Raw genomic sequence first — 18548 nt, 5'->3', positions numbered from 1 at the left:
GAGCGAACCATCTCTGCTTATCAAACCTATTATAACTCCAAACTTTATATGCAACAAAACAATATTCTAACCAAATACTTTTGATTAATTCAAATATTTAAATAAATCAACTCCAAAGCTTTATTAGTAGTAACTACTGAATTACTGCTAAGTTATTATAAAATAACATCTGAATCTCAACCCAATGACTATGTCTATGAAGCCTCTACTGATAAACTGACGTACTGCTCGGGACATGAAATTTCCTGGACAGTTCTCTAAGTAAATAAAGATGACTCTAAGGAATACTCCACGAACAAAAGCGGAGCTCACCAATAGCACTGAAAGGGAAGGAAATCCTAACTCGTAGCCTGCTCGCCTGCAAATCCGGTTCCTACGTTGTACCGCAGACCAACGTAGGTTCCCAAAAGAGAACGTCAGTATCATCCACTGTACTCAGTGAGTCTCAACAACAGGGGGAGAAACTTTAATAACATATACATTACGAGCAAAAGTTCTAAATGCATGTAATAAGAATAATTCTAAAATAATTGCATAATAGCAATTTATGAATATTCTAAAAGAAATTCTTCTCTTTTTCTTTCTTTAAAAAAAATACTTCACTTTATACTTTGGGAGTTCCAACTATCCTGACTTAATTCTGTCTCAGTCACCGTGTGATCGGCACGGGTTCGATCCCAACCTGAATAGGCCCAATCCACGAGGTGTCACTCGCTTCATGGTTCTCAGCGCTCATGTATCATACCTTAGCATGACTAAGTAAATTCTCAGCAACGAGACCCTTGGCTCGTATGCTCCCTACTTTGGCACAAGTAGTTTCAGGAAGTCAGCGTCTTGGTCAGGACCCTTAGCCTGGACGATGACCCCTTCTCAGAATAAAGGATACTCCCAAAAATCTTTTCTTTCTAAAACTTCTTCTTGTGACTTTTCAAGTCTAAATCTTTCAAACATACTCATTTTGGAATTCTTAAACGTAAGGTATGACATAAGAATGAAATAAACATTCAAAAGTATTTCTAAAGATTCTTGCTTCTTCCTGAAATTTTCTTCCTTTTTTTTTCCATATGAGAATGGCCTATAAAAATTACACAAAAATATGAGAATTTACTGTCTCCACAACACGCACGCAGCAACGTAACAGCTCTACACCTTCAAATAATGAATCAAAGTACAAGCTTTTGGGAATTCCTAATTTTTGCAATATTTATATTAATTTATTGATAGATGTTGCAAGAAGTACTGCCACCCAATTGCATTCATTCAAGAGATACACCAAAAACGTGATATTTATCTATAGGACATGCATGTTCATTGGAGTAACTAAGTATCGTAGGATCTTTTGATGTATACAATTTATGCACTAAAATAATTCTAAGCTAATAGGTACTCACCCACTCCAATTAGGTAAATATAAATTCTTTTAATCAATTCATCAAACACCTTGTATGCGTGCTTTTGGGAGTTAAACCACTTTAGTAAAGGGTTATATAAACTCACCTCAAAACTTCTCGAGCCAATACGTAGGCCCCAATCCAATTGACACCCGTCAAATAATCGTTTCTACAACAATTAGTGTATTTTAATTAATTTTAAAGTTTTGCACCTAAACACGGAACTTTACTGTTGATATAAAGAAAGAAGAGAATTAACTATTCAATTCTTACCTATTACTACTTAGGGTAATTGATAATAAGAAATTTTATATACCTGAGTTCACGAATAAGTGATTTGTAAAGAACCCTAGATTTTTTTTCTTCGTTGACTAAGTCGCTGCCTCTGTTTCGTAGTGCTCTGTTTCAGTTTATCGTGTAACACTTCTAATCCTTCTGCTGAAAGCACGTTTTAGCCCTTTTTGTTCTGTTGAGGCTTTTAGCCTTCAGTTTTTTTTTTTCTTTCTTTAGTTTTGTTTAAGGCTTTGCCTTATGGGCTTTAGTATTTTCCTTCTCTTTTTTTTTCTTTTCTTTTTAATTTAGTTAGTAATTAATATACTTATTCTTAGTAATTAGTAATATTAATAAATTAATATTCCCTAATTGTATATTCAATTATTTAAATATATATATATATATAATATTTTTTTCACTATAGGCAAGAAAAATAAAATAATAATAATAATTTAGTTCTATAATCAGCGTGTCTCGAAACTTTTATAAATTTGAGGAGTGTTACAGCCAATTAGCAAAAGTGCAATAAGAAAGCCTTTGTACGCAGACGAGTATATATCTAAACATAAAAGGATCTCCTATGCACGTATGCTAATTAAAATTAATGTTACTAGACCACTTTCCACTAGTGTCACTGTGGGAGAACCCGATGGGAGACAATTTGACCAAATGATAGAGTATGACTGGAAGCAAGAATTTTGTGGTGTTTTCTTGAAAACAGGCCACTGTTGTAAGCAACTTGAAGCTGAGCAGCAGGCTTTTGAACAACCTAGGAGGAGGAGGAGGAGGAGGAGGAGGAGATAAAGAGGAAATGTTCAGCCAACTCTACAACCAGCGGGTCCACCAAAGGTGACACAAGAATGAGAATAAAAAAAATTGTTGATATGAGTGATAAGCATGCTGAGGATATTGGGGGCAAATAAGACAAATGCTATTGAGTATAACTAGCAAGAGCCTGAGCAAAGGCAGTTTCCACAGGCTATCAGTGAGTAGATAAATACAAGTAAGGAGACTATCATGGAGACTACCAGAGGGGATCAGCTAAGCCTGAAGAGCCCTGAGTTGAGCTATACCAGGGACTTTTTAGCATTGTCTACTAGTATTCGGAGACTTAGCTATGTAACAATGAGAGCAGGAGGAGTTGGGAATCACAGAAACTTGCCTACAGCAGAAAGTGGGCATCCTATATTATCCCAATGGCCTGGCTAGTGTGAAATATTAGGGGTGTTAACAAGAGATACAAGCAGAAGGAACTACAATTATATCTGAAGAATAAGCATATTTAACTAGCTGGTTTGCTTTAAATCAGAGTTAAAGAAGCTAGTGTTAATAGAGTACTTAAAAATATATTACCCGGATAGGCATTGCAATGTAATTACCAAAGTGCACTAAATGGAAGAATATGGCTCACCTGGGATCCTAACGTGTATTGTATGGATATTGATAGAGTTGAGGCTCAGCCTTTTCACTGCTTAGTCAGGGGCAGGATGGATGGTTTTGAAGCATATTTTACTCTGGTCTATGTGTTTAATACATTTCAACAAACAAAGGCTCTATGGACAAGTTTGGTTGACATCTCTATGCATATGACTAAACCTTGGATTGTAAGTGGTGATTTTAATGCCATGCTATATACACAGGATATGATGTATGGCAATCCAGTTACTACAAATGAAATGGCTGATTTTTCTTATTGCATTCACACCCTCCTCTTGAATGAGCTACCCTGGAAAGGGGACTACTAAACTTGCCCCAATAAACAGCAAGGCGCAGATAGGATATTAAGTAGAATTGACAGGGTGTTTGGCAATGACAGTTGGATGATAAACTAGGGTAATGCATGTACTATCACACACCTCTGATATTTGATCACTCACCTATGCTGCTCAACATAAAGATTGTATGATTCAGTATCAGATCACCCTTTTGATTCTTTAATGTGTGATCTTCTCATGAGGACTTTCAAACAATAGTGGTCAGTATATGGAGAATGAGGATAGTTATTGACAATATGGAGGACGTCTGGAAGAAACTCAATGCTCTTAAACCACTCTTCAAAAAACTCAATATTGTGGAATATAAGAGCATATCATAGAGAATTGAAAAGGCCAGGTATGGTCTCTCTCATCACTGTACAGGAACATATAAAACTACAATATACTAACAGCCTGCTGGAACAAGAGAAGATTACTTTGCAGAACTTGAAAAATGGTCACTAATTGAAGAAAGTATACCGAAGCAGAAAGTCTAGAGCAAAATGGATCACACTATTGGATGTTAATACCAAGTATTTTTCTGTTGTTACGAAAGAAAGAAGTCATAGAAAGCAGATATTGGAGATCACAACTACAAATGGAAAGAAGCTAACTACTCATGCTAGCATAAGAGAAGATATTGTCGACTTCTATAAGAGTTTGATGGGGACCTCTGCTACTTCCTTACCTATTATCAATAAAGAAATTATGCAAAATGGACCTAAGCTTACCCATGATCAGCAACTGAGCTTATGTGAAGAAGTTTCAGATGTGGAGATTTATGAAGGCTTGTGTGTTATCCATAAGGATAAGGCCCCTGGAGTTGATGGATATAACTCATGTTTTCTTAAAAAGGCATGGCCTATAATCAAACAGGAGTTAATGAAGGCAATTCAAGATTTCTTCACCATTGGCAGACTGTACAAGTACACAAATTGTACAGCAATCACCGTTGTGCCTAAGGTTAATAACCCATCAACACTAAAAAACTTTAGACCTATTGTTTGCTGCTCAGTGATTTGCAATATTATCTTCAAAGTGCTAGCAGATAGACTACAAAGAGTCATTCCTAGTATCATCAATGAAGCACAAGCAGGTTTCACCCCTGAGAGGAAAATAGCTGATAACGTTATTATATCTCATGAGCTTGTCAAGGCATATACAAGGAAGAACACCTCTCCAAAGTGTATGATCAAAATAGACTTGAACAAAGCACTATGTGGAGTGAATTTTCTTGGAGAAAATAATAGTGGAGCTGTGACAAAAAATTTTAGGATTGGGTCCTAGCATGTGTAAAAATAGTTACCTACTCTATTGTGGTGAATGGGGGAACCATCAGCAGCTAAGGGATTGAGACAAGGGGACCCCATTTCACCTTTTCTATTTGCAATAATTATGGAGTACTTGAGTCGATGTCTGAATGGCTTAAAAGGGAGAGAAAATTTAAATTTTATCCCAGATATTCCAAATTGGGTATCACACACCTCAGCTTTGTTGATAACTTACTCCTCTTTGCAAGAGATGATGTGCCTTCTGTCACACATCTCCAACAATGCCTTCACCAATTCTATAAGGCTTCAGGTCTCCAAGCCAACCAATTCAAGAGTTTTATTTACTTTGGGGGTGTGACACGAATAGTTAGGGAAGAGATACTACAAAGGCTAGGATACTCCAGGGGTGAACTACCAGTCAAATACTTAGGAGTTCCACTATCCACTAAGAAGATGTCCTTAGCTCAATGACAACCTCTCATCGAGAAAATGGTGGCAAGAATCTCATCCTGGACTGTTAACAAGCTTTCATATGCTGGCAGGATCCAGCTAGTTCAATCTGTATTGTTTGGCATTCAGGCTTATTGGTGCTATTTTTTATCCCAAGTAAAGTGCTGAGAAGTATATTGTAGGAGCTATGTTTGGTCTGGAGTTAATGTTATAACGAGAAGATCACTAGTAGCTTGGGAGAAAATGTGTACTCCTAAAAGTACTAGAGGACTAAACTGTGGCTGTTGCTGCAAAGAATCATTGGGACCTTGCACACAAGTTGGATAAATTATGGATCAAATATATTCACTCGTATTATATAAAAGGGCAGCAAATTGCTGACGTGCCAATACCTCAACAGGTTTCTTGGATGGTAAGAAAGATGGTTGGAGCAAGGGATATGGTGGATATAAATTAGACATTGGCCAAGAGAAAAATTAGCTTGATCTGGCAGATTTACTACTAGATGCTTGGCCAACTACCTAGGGTAGAATAGAAGACCTCATGTTCAGGAATGAAGCAAGAGCCAAAGCTAAGTTCATCATGTGGCTGTATTTCCAGGACATGATACTCATCAGTGATAGACATGTATATTGTGGGATGCTTGTGGATACTGACTGTGTGCTATGCCAATCTCATACAGAGAACAGAGTCCACCTCTTTGCTGAATGTGTCCTTGCCAAGCAACTGTGGAATAGGGTGCTACTATGACTTCAGAGACAACCATATAGAGCTTACTCATGGAGCCAACACTGGAAGTGGGTAATGGAAATGCTAAAGGAACTTCTTAGGCTGCTACTAGTTTCAAGATGATATATGCTGAGACAATTCATATTATCAGGACTCAGGAGCAGGGCGGCCCTTCCATAAAGCAAGGAAAACAACTGCTTTAGGCCCCATATTTGTAGGGTCCCCATTTTTTTATACACCTAATAGACTAGGTATAAGTTTAAAAAAGAGTTCTGTAAAGTGAAAAAGTTTGATTTCTTTCTTTAAAAAATATAGAGAAGAAGGATTTGCAGCTGCTATGATTTCTACCAAGAAAATTGCACTTGAAATGAATATTGAACCTGAATTTCGTAAGAAACGTATGATATATAAGAAATAACAATATGATGCGAATGTTGATAATAAAATCTCAAAATCTTTCAAAGAGTCATTTAGAGTTGATTACTTTTATACAAAATAGACAAGGCTATTTTTTACTTCAAAATAGATTTGAACAATTCGAAGCATATAAATATTTTGGTTTTCTATCTGGCAGTAAAATCTAAGATCACTAGATGTTGGAAATTTGAAAAAATATTACCTTAATCTCCAATGTTCCTTAAAGCATAATAATCAATTCGATATTGATGGTTTAGATTTATTTTCTGAATTAAAAGTATTAAGAAAAATAGTACAATTAGAAGATAATAGTTTAATTGATACACTTAATTAAACAAAAAGATTTAAATTTTTTTTCAAATGCATAAATATCTTATGGAATAATGTTCATAACCCATGTTACCGTTGCTTCAGCGGAAAGAATTTTTCAAAATTAAAATTAATAAAATCTTACCTAAGAACAATAATGTCGCAAGAAAGGTTAAATGGATTAGCTATATTGTCAATTGAGAAATACTTATTAGGAGTTATTGATTATAAAAAAATTATTAATAACTTTGTATCTAAGAAAAGCTAAAAAAATAGACTTCAAGTAAATAATAAAAAAAATTTAAAATTAAGGCTCTCATAAAGTTTGGCTTTAGGCCACAAAATTTGTCGGGCCGCCCCTATCAGGAGTGAGAGGTACCATCGAATTTTTGAGAAGCACAGTAGAAGTAGAAGAAATAGCTAGGTATGTTGCATCCGTCTGTAATGTGAGAGCAACTGCTGAAATACGAAAACTTCTGTAACAGAATAATTATTGAAGAGATAGGCGATTAGGCTAGAACATAGGAGAGTTAGAGGTTTATTGGTTGCTTTGTACATAGGTAGGTAGATACACTCTAATGAGACAGTGGACTGAGTTTTAAGTCAACTGTGATTTTGTAAAGACTCGTTTGGTAATTAATAAGATCGTTTAATTACCAAAAAACAACCATGATTTCACGAACTGAAAATGATATAGAAAGTAAGTAGTAATAAAGTTTGGGGATGGGTAGAGAACTAAAAGAGACTGAAATATATTTTAATTATATTATGAAAATTCTGTTAAAATTAGGATTAAGGATCAAATATGTTACCTTTTACATACATCAACAATTATACCTGTCAACACGAATATATCAAAGACCAAAATAAAATAACCCCAAAATTGAACTTCTCCAAAATATATTAAATATGATTTTGATCATTTTCTCCAAAATTGAACTTGTCAAGAATCTCTTACACCGGTCAACTAATACAAACAAGTAAGGAGTTGTTTGGTAGGAGGTATAAGAAGGTATATGGGCGGTATAAAAATTTAATACCACCTTAATATTTTATTTGGTTAGCAAACCAGGTATAACTTATTCCGGTGTTAATTTTAACACCGGGATAACTTATACCTTATAGAGAGTGAGGTAATTAGCACTGATATAACTTATACCTTCTTTTTAGAAATTATGCAATTATTATTCTTAATACAACATACTAAACAGTGAATTAACAACAATCCCAGCATAACTTATACCAGTATAAGTCGTATTCCAACTGAACGACCCGTGAGAGTCTTGAGGAAAGTAGCAAGGGAACTCCCTTACACATTGAAAGGCCAGAGCCCGCAGACTAATGGAATCCACTTGCAAATATTTTTATTGACTACGGCCAACTGGCATTCAGACTCTTGTTAAATTGTCATTGGCTACACTAAAAATAAGAATAAAGAAAGACCATAATTCCGAACACGAGTCAACTCTTTTTCACATAACTACATTTTCTTTGTGTGTGTACAACAGCTGCAGTGAAGTGAACATATTCCTCAGAAAAATTCTCCACTCCCATTTACATTCTTGCTTACAAAAGAAAGAAAGATGGCAGATGCAGTGGTGAATTTTCTGGCGGAGAACCTATTGCAGCTATTAACTGATAATGTAAAGCTGATTGGAGGTGCAAAGGGAGAGTTGGAGAATCTGCTGAAAGAAGTTCAACACCTAAAAGGCTTCTTAGACGATGCTGCAAAATTACCAAGTGACAGCGAGCAGTGGAAAGTGTTGGTCGAGGAGATTCATAAAACTGTACATAAAGCTGAGGATGCCATTGATAAGTTCCTGGTTCAGGCGAAGCTGCACCAAGAGAAAAGTAAAATGGGAAGATTCTTCAATGTGAGCCATCTTGCTACCGTCAGGAATCTTGCCGCTGAGATCAACGGCATCCTTGGGCAAGTCAAGGAACTTCGCAAAAACAATCAAGCTCTTCAGGCACGCCCAGTTGTTGAGCTACCTAAAAAAGGTTCCCAGGAGGTAACGCAGGTATGCCCGAAACCCAAAAGATTTTTCATTTCCTATTTCTATCACAATGGTTGTTGTTTGTTTCTTTGAGGGCGGCCCAATAAAATTGATGGTCTAAAGTCAATTTGCTACAAAGAGCTTTAAACTTAATTAATTAAACTGCGACAGAGGACTTACTTTCTATTGTATAAATCAATTAAACAAGACAAAAAGAGATAGCAGGAAAAATGAGTTGAAATAGAAAAGTGAAATAGTTTAGGAGAAATGAACGAATGCACGCGAATGAGGAAAGATCAGAACCTAAAGGTGGAGGTAAATGTACTCGTTGCTTAATTCAATTTTTTGGTATTTATGTATTTATTTTATTTAATTGGGATAGGTTTGACGGTTGATGAAAGTTGTTATCTGATCTGTTAATGGATAAGAGAGTGTTATAATTCCAAACCCATTTGAAATTATTGGACTGAAAAAATAAGTACTTAAAAGTTTCCTTTTGAGTCATTAGTCCAGTGTCTGATGCTTTTCATGGTTTGTGTTAATGTGTAGCTACAGATCAATATTAAATGGCTGTTTGATGTAATAATCTGGAAATCAAGATAAAAAGAAACTCTTAAATCCAAAATCTGACTACGAAATCATTGCATCCAAAGACTATCTATTCAGTTAGTGATTAATGGCATCACAAACAATCAAGTGTTTAAGTTATATGTTCTAGTGATCGTGTAAAAAGATTTACAGAATCATGAAAATGTTAGATAAACTCGATGTAACAAGTATTATTCACTCTGTTTCTGATGTGATCCATTTTTATTATCTTGAAAAGGGTCCTTCTTTGGAGGATGATGAAGTTGTCGGCTTTGATGAGGAAGCGAACAAAGTGATCAAGCGACTTGTTGAAGGATCAGAGGATCTTGATATTATTCCAGTGGTGGGTATGCCGGGACTTGGAAAAACCACACTAGCAAGAAAAATCTACAATGATCCTCAACTTTCATATGAATTTTTCGGTGTCCATTGGGTTTACGTCGGCCAATCTTACAAAATAAAGGATGTTTTTCTTAATATTCTCAAATTCTTCACAAGACGCACCGAAGATTATCAGCATGAGGATGAGAATGCATTAGCTAAGGTGATAGCCAGTTTTATCAAGAAAGGAGGTAGATGTCTCATTTGTTTAGATGATGTTTGGGAAATAAAAGTCATTGATTATGTAAAGAAAGTTTTCCCAGAAAACAAAAAGGGGCATCGAGTCATGATGACAACGCGTGATAATGTTCTGGCTACTTATGCCAATCCAGATCCTCACGATCTGAAATTTTTGACTCCAAAAGAAAGTTTTGAATTGTTGGTAAAGAGAGTTTTTGGCAAGAAAAGTTGTCCTAATGATTTAGTAGGGCATGGAGAAAGCATTGCCCGAAAATGTGGTGGAGTACCACTTGCAGTAGTGGTTATTGCAGGAGCATTAAGAGGTCGTCCGAACACAAATGATTGGATAAGAGTTGAGAAAAATGTGCCTCAGCATCTTTATGGGAATAACGAAGAGAGCTGCTTGAAATTTGTGGAGATGAGTTATGATCGTTTGCCCCAAGAAATGCAGACATGCTTCCTGTTTTGTGGTGTCTTTCCTCGAGGCTTTGATATCCCTTCTTGGAAAGTGATTCGCTTGTGGATAGCGGAGGGGTTGATAAAGCCGCAGGAATCGTACACTCTGGAGGAGATAGCAGAGTTTTATTTGAACGATCTTATCAATAGAAATTTAGTGATATTGCAGCAAAAGAGGTCTGATGGTCAAATAAAAACTTGTCGTCTTCACGACATGTTGCATCAGTTCTGCAAAAAGGAAGCTAGTAACAAATGGCTTTTTCAAGAAGTCAGTCTAACACCTGATCAAGCTATTCCTATTGAAGACCCAAATAAATCTCGTCGATTGTGCATTCAACCCTCTAATCTGAAAGGCTTTCTCTCCAAGAAACCTTCTGCGGAGCATGTTAGATCTTTCTATTGTTTTTCCTCAAAAGAAAAACAAATCAGCGGGTTGACTCCTAATGACATTAAACTCATACACAAAGCGTTTCCGCTTGTCAGGATTTTGGACGTTGAACCCCTCAAATTTCTCTTCTCAAAGGATTTTAACCAGTTATTTCATTTGAGATATATTGCTATCTCAGGTGACTTCAATTCCATTCCTTTGACCATTGGTAAATTTTGGAATTTACAAACTCTTATTCTTAATACAAGTACCTCAGAGTCCACCCTTGATGTAAAAGCAGACATATGGAACATGTTACAGTTGAGGCATCTTCACACCAACATACCTGCAAAATTGCAACCCCCTGCTGCCACGTCGTCAGGTAAAGCTTCTTGTCTACAAACTCTTAGTATGGTTGCACCAGAAAGTTGTGAGAAAGAAGTGCTTGCAAAGGCGTGTCATCTGAAAAAATTGAGCATTCGAGGACAAATGGCGGCTTTTCTTGGTGCTTACAAGGGTGGAATCAACAATCTTGAAGAGCTAAAGTGCCTGGAACAATTGAATTTGGTGAATGATGTTCTTTACATGAATAAAGCTCCTCACCTCCCTCCAACATTCTCCCAACTTGTACGTACTGTGAAGAAGTTAACTTTGACAAACACAAGGTTTGGTTGGAGTGAGGCAGATAAATTGGGGAAGTTGGAAGCCCTTGAGGTTCTAAAGTTTAAAGAAAACGCATTTGCCGGTGATTCCTGGAAGCCAAAGACAGGATTTTGCGCACTCCAGGTCTTGTGGATTGAAAGGTCAGAGTTAGAATCTTGGGAGGCTTCGGATATTAACTTCCCCATGCTTAGGCACCTTGTTCTTATCTCCTGTGATAAGCTCGAAGCTGTGCCACTTGAGCTGGCTAACATAACTAACCTTCAAGAGATGAGGCTGGAGAATACAAGCAAGGCGGTCAAATCTGCAAAAGATATACAGGAAAGCAAGACAGCTAAAAGTATCAAATTCAATCTCACTATATTCCCTCCTGAAGCTGGATCCAAAGCCACAAAGTGAATTGAAAGGTCAGTCGAATATATTGTTTATTGAAATGATTAAATCTCTATGATAGTCTTCACTAAACTTTTGTCTGCACGACTACATTCTTTTCCAGCTGCCATATATTTTCCGTGACTGCATCTATCTCATTTAGTAGAATGCCTGTGTAAGACTGTATCTTTTGTAATTTTATTTGCATTCTTCTACTTCGTTAAAGAGAAGGGGAGCCTTGGCGCAACTGGTAAAGTTGCTGCCATGTGACCAGGAGGTCATGGGTTCGAGCCGTGGAAACAACCTCTTGCAGAAATGCAGGGTAAGTGCGTACAATAGACCCTTGTGGTCCGGCCCTTCCCTCGGACTCCGCGCATAGCAGAAGCTTAGTGCACCGAGCTGCCCTCTAATTCGTGAAAGACTAATTCTTTCCCCTTACATTCTGAATGCAGTCTGCTTTTACTTATAGGAACAGATCGACCATGATTAAGAATAGAAAATACCATTCTTTTTATTCTACTGTAAATGGACTTCTATGGTTACTATAGTAGATGGATTACTGTGAATGATTTAGTGGTTTCTTTCGAACTTATTTGCACCAGTTTTCCTCTGTTTGTTTCTGTCTTTTCATTTGCTAATTTTCCTCCTTTCTGCAGGGAAGAATATGGACATTGACCTTGCTGGGAGCCTGGGGTCATGGATATGGTATGACCCCATTTCGTGTTTTCTGCAGTCAGGTCATCTGATGATATTGTTCCAATAAAGGAAGACTTTGTCTTTTTGTATATTCTAGCATTCAAAATGAGTCTGTCTCTGTGGTTTTGGAGAAATGTTAAAATAAATGCGCTCCACTGTCGGCTTGAACAAACATCCTTACCGTGTCTGTTGCATTTTGAGGTCCTAATCATGGTGGTGTGTTTTCTTTCTGAGTTGTAAAAGTACTGTTTCCAGTTTGTTGTGTCTGTTTTGTTTTACTTCATTGTTTGTTTCTTGCTTAATAAGCATGTCCCACTGTTATTGTTGTCTGTTGAAAGACATCTTATTCCAAGCAGATTGGGTGATTCTGAATCCTATTCAGCATGTCTAATCTTTCTGGTTATGTTTTAAATTGGATGGTGTTACAAGTTTATATTATGAGCCTTTATATTTCCTAAATGTTGGGCTAAAACAGTTGAAGATGATGATCCTTAGACTACTGTTACAACTGAGTTTTAACAGTCACCATGTCCCAAAACGGATAGCTAATTTAACTTGATAGGATGATTGCACTAATTCACATCCAGTTTCCTGATTATTTAAATTTGCAGATCTGTTTCCTTCAGAAATTAATGAACTGAAGAATAAAGGGCAAAAATGTCCAATACATCCTTAGTGTTCTACCTAAGGAGTTTTTACACCACTAGTAGAGCACTAATATTCAAATTTTCTGGTTTGAAATGTAAGTCGAACAGGATCCTTCAACACGTCTATGCTCATACAACACAATGGACATGAATCTTGAGTCCCCGTCCCCGACAAAAATGTCCCAGAAAAGCTCTGTATATACCCAATTTCGTAACAGATTTAATTAGGTAACTAACGATGCTAATCTGCACATAATCCAAGCACGTTTCAAACTCGAGAGAATAGTTTCTTACATTCTCTTGAAGATCTAAATAGTCAGTCTCCTGGCAAATTTACATGGAAAGACTTGGGCTTCCTTAATGTCGAAGCATCTCAGCTGACACATCCTACAAAACTAGTCTCAAGAGAATGCATTTCACTTTCGCTTTCCTGTTTTTGCTTCTTGGCTTGCAGGGATAATCTCAGAACATGAAGGCATAATCCCAGATCACCAGAGGAATTTTGGCGAGATTTTTCTGGTTTTGAGCTCCCAACAGAGCTAACATGTCCAACTCGAACATTATCGACTGAAGTGCTTGATTGGCATAAAAACGGGCATCAACGTCAGGGTCCTCAGCTAGCTCTATTACATTACGGAGAATTGTTTCTCCACTGCCTAGCAATTGAAAGAGGCTTAAAAAAAATCAGATTATAGGTACAGGGAAGTTTAAACCGTCTCAAACAAGCAATTCAGGAAATCTCAATCCATTCTTTCAACTAAACCAAGTAAAATACAAAGCGAAAAAGAAATACAAAAAGTATGAGAGATCTCACTGTGTTTACCCGTAAAATGGTACAATTGAATTTATTACGTGGTTTATTGACAAACGAACTGATTTGATCCAAAAAGATAAATGAATTAAACAAAAATACAAGAATTAACGTTGAAATCGAGATAAATAGCAGATAGCCTCAGGGAGCAAGGCTTCCGAAAGCAGCAATAAGAGCAATATTAGACAGAAAATAAAGTATTACTCCCACCGTTTCAATTTAGATGAGATAGTTTGACTTGACATGGAGTTTAAGAAAAAAAAAAGAAAATTTTGAAACTTGTGGTCTTAAAAACTTAAGGGGTAAAAACTTTGTGGGACCATGACATTTGTGGGGTTATAAAAGTTTCTCATTAAGGGTAAAATAGGTAAAATGAAGAGTTTAAAGTTGAATTATTTCCAAATTTAGAAATGTGTCATCTATTTTGGAATAGACTAAAAAGGAAAGTGTCTCATCTAATTTGAAACCGAGGGAGTATTTAGCTTGGATTTTTGTGTGTTACAGTGGTTGTTGAAGTCACTATTTATAGTTATACCTAGGTAACAAGGTCCTAGGATCAAGCCCCTCTTCAATAATAATAATGGACGTCATTGATGAATATGTAATGACAGACCATTGTGAACACCTAATTTTTGTCCTACATGGAAATTACTCCTAAAAATAATCAAAAATAATTTTATAAATAAATAACCTAGCCACACAAAAAATGGAATTTAAATTAAAATTTGAGTTAGAGTGGCTAATACTGCAGAAATTAAAGAAAGGAAAAGAGGTTAGTCTTTGTTGACACTAGGCTAAGAGCACAATTGTTTAAAGTGGTCCAATTGCCAAGTCGGCCCAATCTTGTTTCACCTACCCAAGCCCATCTCCCTAACTTACCCGCCTCCCCCCCCCCTTTAAATAAAAGAAAAACCTAGCTGTTAAACACCTAAGACCTAAGGAGACACACACTCACAAACGGACAAAAGGAGAATAATATAAACCTAATACCCCCTCTCTGATTTTCCATCACTAACGAGCACACACAAACAAAAGAGAAAAAAGGAAATCTGGAAAAGAGAGCTAAGAACGCAGCTATTGCACTCCCTCTTTCACTCATCTTCCTCACACCTTAGCTCCCATAAACACCACCAAAAGTTCAGTAAAATCCAACCAAAAGTAAAACCGGTTGCGAAATAACTCGAAAACAGCTTTAAAAATCAGTCCAAAATCAGCTCTGAAACAATCGTCAAAGTGAGGAGATGTTCGAGTTCGCCAATTCGAGGTTCCGGACAAATTTTCAGTAGCATTTTTCATTTTTCAATATTCCGGAGCAACTGTTTGTATTTGCCGGAGATTTCTTAAAACATATCAAATAAACTTCATAGAAGGGCCGTCTCTTTATCTGCAACTTTATTTTTTTCTTATAATGCTTGCCATCTTGTCGTTTGGTTCTATGTCAGCACGTCTTTTTTTTTTATCTTGATCAATTACTCAGTTTTCTTGTAATAATTTGTTTGAGTTGTTTTGGGTCTGTGATTTAAAGTGATACCAAATTAGCATAAAGAAGAGTGTGAGAACCTCTTCTTGAATTGATCTTGTAATTCCATGAATTAAGTATCAACGTTTAGCAAAGAAGGTCTGCCACAAGTTTAGGAAAGAAAATTAATTCAAGCTTAAGATTGTTGTAAATGCACTTTAGAATATCATACAGACATTATTTGTTGGTGAGACATTCCATGCTGCTAGATAAATGGTTTACATAGAGTTGATTTATTTTGAAGCTAATTATATTGGTCTTGTCTTTCACACCTTCTAATCTGTTTCTAGAAGTGTTGTTCCAACTCTAGTAATTTAATTTGGTTGTGGACTATATGTATCATGATGTCTTTTTTTTTAATCATATACTAGTATGGAATTGCATTGTTCTTCCAATTATGTAGTCTGTTTAAGGGACGTTGAGTATCTAAAGAGTGAATTTGTTGAAAGTCCATGGTTGCTCCTACTGTCCTGTGTTATGCTTTGAATTTTTTCAGTAAAAGAGCAAATTGAACGCATTTTTCCCAAAAATGATCATTCTATATGTTCCGGGCCTTCCATACTCAATCTCAAACTTCAGGACCAATTAATATTAATTCTTAAATATCGTAGCTTGATTTAGGTGCGCATTTAAATTACTATTGTGATTGTGTATATGTTCGCGTGACATGATTATGATTCCCGAAAAATAAATTGTTGATACTTAATTTTTTCCTGTGTATTTTTATACAAAATACTTTCAAAATAGCATGTACATGCACATATAAGCATGCCCCAAGAGTTTTGGTATTTTTTCCCTAAGTTTTAAGATTTTTGAAATCAATTTATTGTCTATTTTAGCAGTGCAAAATCCATAATTATTTCCAAAATCATTAGTTTTAGTGAATAATTTATTTTATTCCCATATTTATACCAAAATATAGTTAATATAATTTTTGTATATTTTTACAAATTTATTTGGTATTTTAGAAGCTAAATTGCATATAATTGCAATTATAGCTTAATTTAAGATTAATAGCATTTTATAATTGTAAAATTGGTTCTAATATTTTTAAATGATATTTAAATATTATTAATTGGGTTAGTACTTTTAATTTGCTTTTAAAATTATTTTAACTATTTTATATAAAATAAAAAGGGAAAATTGGCTATTTAACATTTAGCCTCATTTCATTGCAATTATAGCCCATTCGGATTTCAATTTTAGCCTCAATTTAACCCCAACCCAATTAACCCAAGACCCAACCAAATCCACCCCAGCACAATCCTTAAATTAACCCGGCCTAGTTCCGAATTAATTTGAGCCATTGATCAAATAAAATCAACGGCCTAGATCCCCCTTTCCATAATTAAACCCTCACCTACCCCCTTCCCACCGTCTCATTCTTTCGAGACTCCTCATCTCTCTATCTCTCAAACTCTCTCGAAGGTTCCTGAAACTCTAGACTCTCTCATCCCATCTTCAACCTCCGACTCACCGGAATCTATGGCCTCTCAGGCCATGGACGACCTATACTCACCTCCTCCGGCTCTTGCATGTCTGATGCTCGAAGGATCGAGGCCATACCTCGAAGGTCTTCACTCATACCTTCACCGATTCGAAGATTCCGGCCATCTCCGACCTTGCTCCGGTGGCTCTTGTTCTTCTGAGCATGTTTCTGACCTCATCCGACTTAGATCGGACTTTCTTCCAAGCCTTTCTCATTTCTAGGGTTTCTCTGAAACCCTAAGCTATTCGAGGTTTTTCCCCTATTTGTTTTCTTATATCTATGCTACATCTTTGTTCTACTGGAGTTTTGAAACGTTTTCCCCAATCTTTTCTTTCAAAATTTGTTTCTCTTCGATTTGGGGTTTCTGAAAAAATCTTAAAATGTTTTCTGACTTTTTTTTTTTTGTGTGTGAATCTGTCTATGTTATGTTTGTATGTTCTCTTTTCTACCTAGCATGTTCTTCTCCCGTATCTTTATGTTTGCCTTATTTTGCATTCTTCTATTGTACTCCGTTCTTTCTTCTACTGGTTTCTATATCATGCTTTCACACGTTTATCTTATGTGTTCATTTACCCCTGTGTTCCTTTACTGTATTTTCTACTAAGCTCTTAGTTCTTATTTGCCTTCTTCTGGGCTTTATTCTTTCTAAACATGTTTCATCTACTGTTTCCTTAAGTTTACACTACCTCTCTGTCTTCTGAACTTGTTTAAGTTCCAAGCTTTTCTTAAAACATGTTCTTTATGCTTCAAATCAGCTTTTTCACTATGTTTGTTTCGAACCTGCTATTTTACCTATTTGTTTTTTCATGAGTCTCTGAAAAAGACCTCTGAGCCTGTTTCAGTTATTTGTCTCCTCGTCTCTACATCTGATTCGAGTCGAAAACCCTAGGATTTAGGGTTTTGGCGAATAGGGTTCTATTATGGAACCATGGATTCTCTCAAACTAAGTTTGACTCTATGTACTGAATTTGAGCCTCTTTGTTTATAACTCTGAACATTTCTATACTAGATTCTTTCTAATTAGCATGACAGTTCTTTCTTGTTTGACATGTTTGTGTGCTTTATATATGAGGAATTCTTTCTTCAAAAGGGTTTTGCCAACTACTAATTGATTGATTCTGAAATCCTCTAATGGGGTTTGATTGATTGTTACTGATTTTCTTTGATTAAACCTTTCTTCACCTTTTCTGGTTGGGTTCATTCATACCAAAACTCAAATTCTGATTCTACTGACTGTTGATTGATTGCCTTTCCTTATTTGCACAAACCGTGTTGCTATCAAAGTCTTTCCTTAAATAGTTCCTATGTATTTTCCCTTCTTGTACTACTTTGGAAAAGATTCTGATCAAATTCTTTCCTTAATTACCTTCTACCCGTTTGAAATCAAATCCCTTAGCTGAAGGGAAATTCTATGTGATTGACTGTAAACTATTTTCTTACCTTTCTTACTTGCTTCTCTGCACTATAAAAGGGACTACCCTTCCGCACTTTTGGAGGGACAATTCAACACTTTTTACAACATACTTCGAATTGCATACTCTTACACACTACTACTACTACTACTACTTTCAAAACCTGCATTCCTTCTTGCTCTCTTCTATACTGCTGTTCTCTGCTCCTGCTTATTATTAGCTGGGTGAAAGTCAAGGCTAATATACTACTACTACTTTGTCTTTGCATCCTGCTCTTGCTCTTTTACTGGTATGTCTTGATTCAGTTCCTAGCAATCATCCTAATGTGTTTACTTAGAACCTTTACATCTATGCCTATTACCTGCAAAGTTTGACATGT

At 36.1% G+C, this 18548-nt stretch overlaps 1 protein-coding gene and 1 long non-coding RNA gene across 2 annotated transcripts; one reads left to right on the top strand and one right to left on the bottom strand.

Annotated features, from left to right (window-relative positions):
- Window positions 1-62: 62 nt before the first annotated feature.
- On the bottom strand, window positions 63-1882 carry LOC138888996 (uncharacterized). Its single transcript, XR_011406529.1, has 3 exons — window positions 1708-1882; window positions 1498-1560; window positions 63-373 (listed from the first exon to the last, which is right to left on the bottom strand). It is a non-coding gene; the product is annotated as an uncharacterized lncRNA (long non-coding RNA).
- Window positions 1883-8061: 6179 nt separating this feature from the next.
- LOC104213295 (putative late blight resistance protein homolog R1A-3) lies at window positions 8062-12703 on the top strand. Its single transcript, XM_009762801.2, has 3 exons — window positions 8062-8615; window positions 9418-11630; window positions 12252-12703. The coding sequence occupies exons 1-2, from the start codon at window positions 8178-8180 to the stop codon at window positions 11620-11622; spliced, it is 2643 nt and encodes an 880-aa protein (XP_009761103.1). The 5' UTR covers window positions 8062-8177; the 3' UTR covers window positions 11623-11630; window positions 12252-12703.
- Window positions 12704-18548: the final 5845 nt, after the last annotated feature.

The sequence above is a fragment of the Nicotiana sylvestris genome, chromosome 4 (assembly GCF_000393655.2).
Source record: "Nicotiana sylvestris chromosome 4, ASM39365v2, whole genome shotgun sequence".
Taxonomy (NCBI): Eukaryota; Viridiplantae; Streptophyta; class Magnoliopsida; order Solanales; family Solanaceae; genus Nicotiana; species Nicotiana sylvestris.
This window is presented reverse-complemented; position numbering and strand designations above follow the sequence as displayed.

Coding starts and splice junctions, on each gene's coding strand:
- LOC104213295 (XM_009762801.2), top strand. CDS start 8,178: ATGGCAGATGCAGTGGTGAATTTTCTGGCGGAGAACCTATTGCAGCTA. Junction 8,616..9,417: donor GTTCCCAGGAGGTAACGCAG/GTATGCCCGAAA, acceptor TATCTTGAAAAG/GGTCCTTCTTTGGAGGATGA.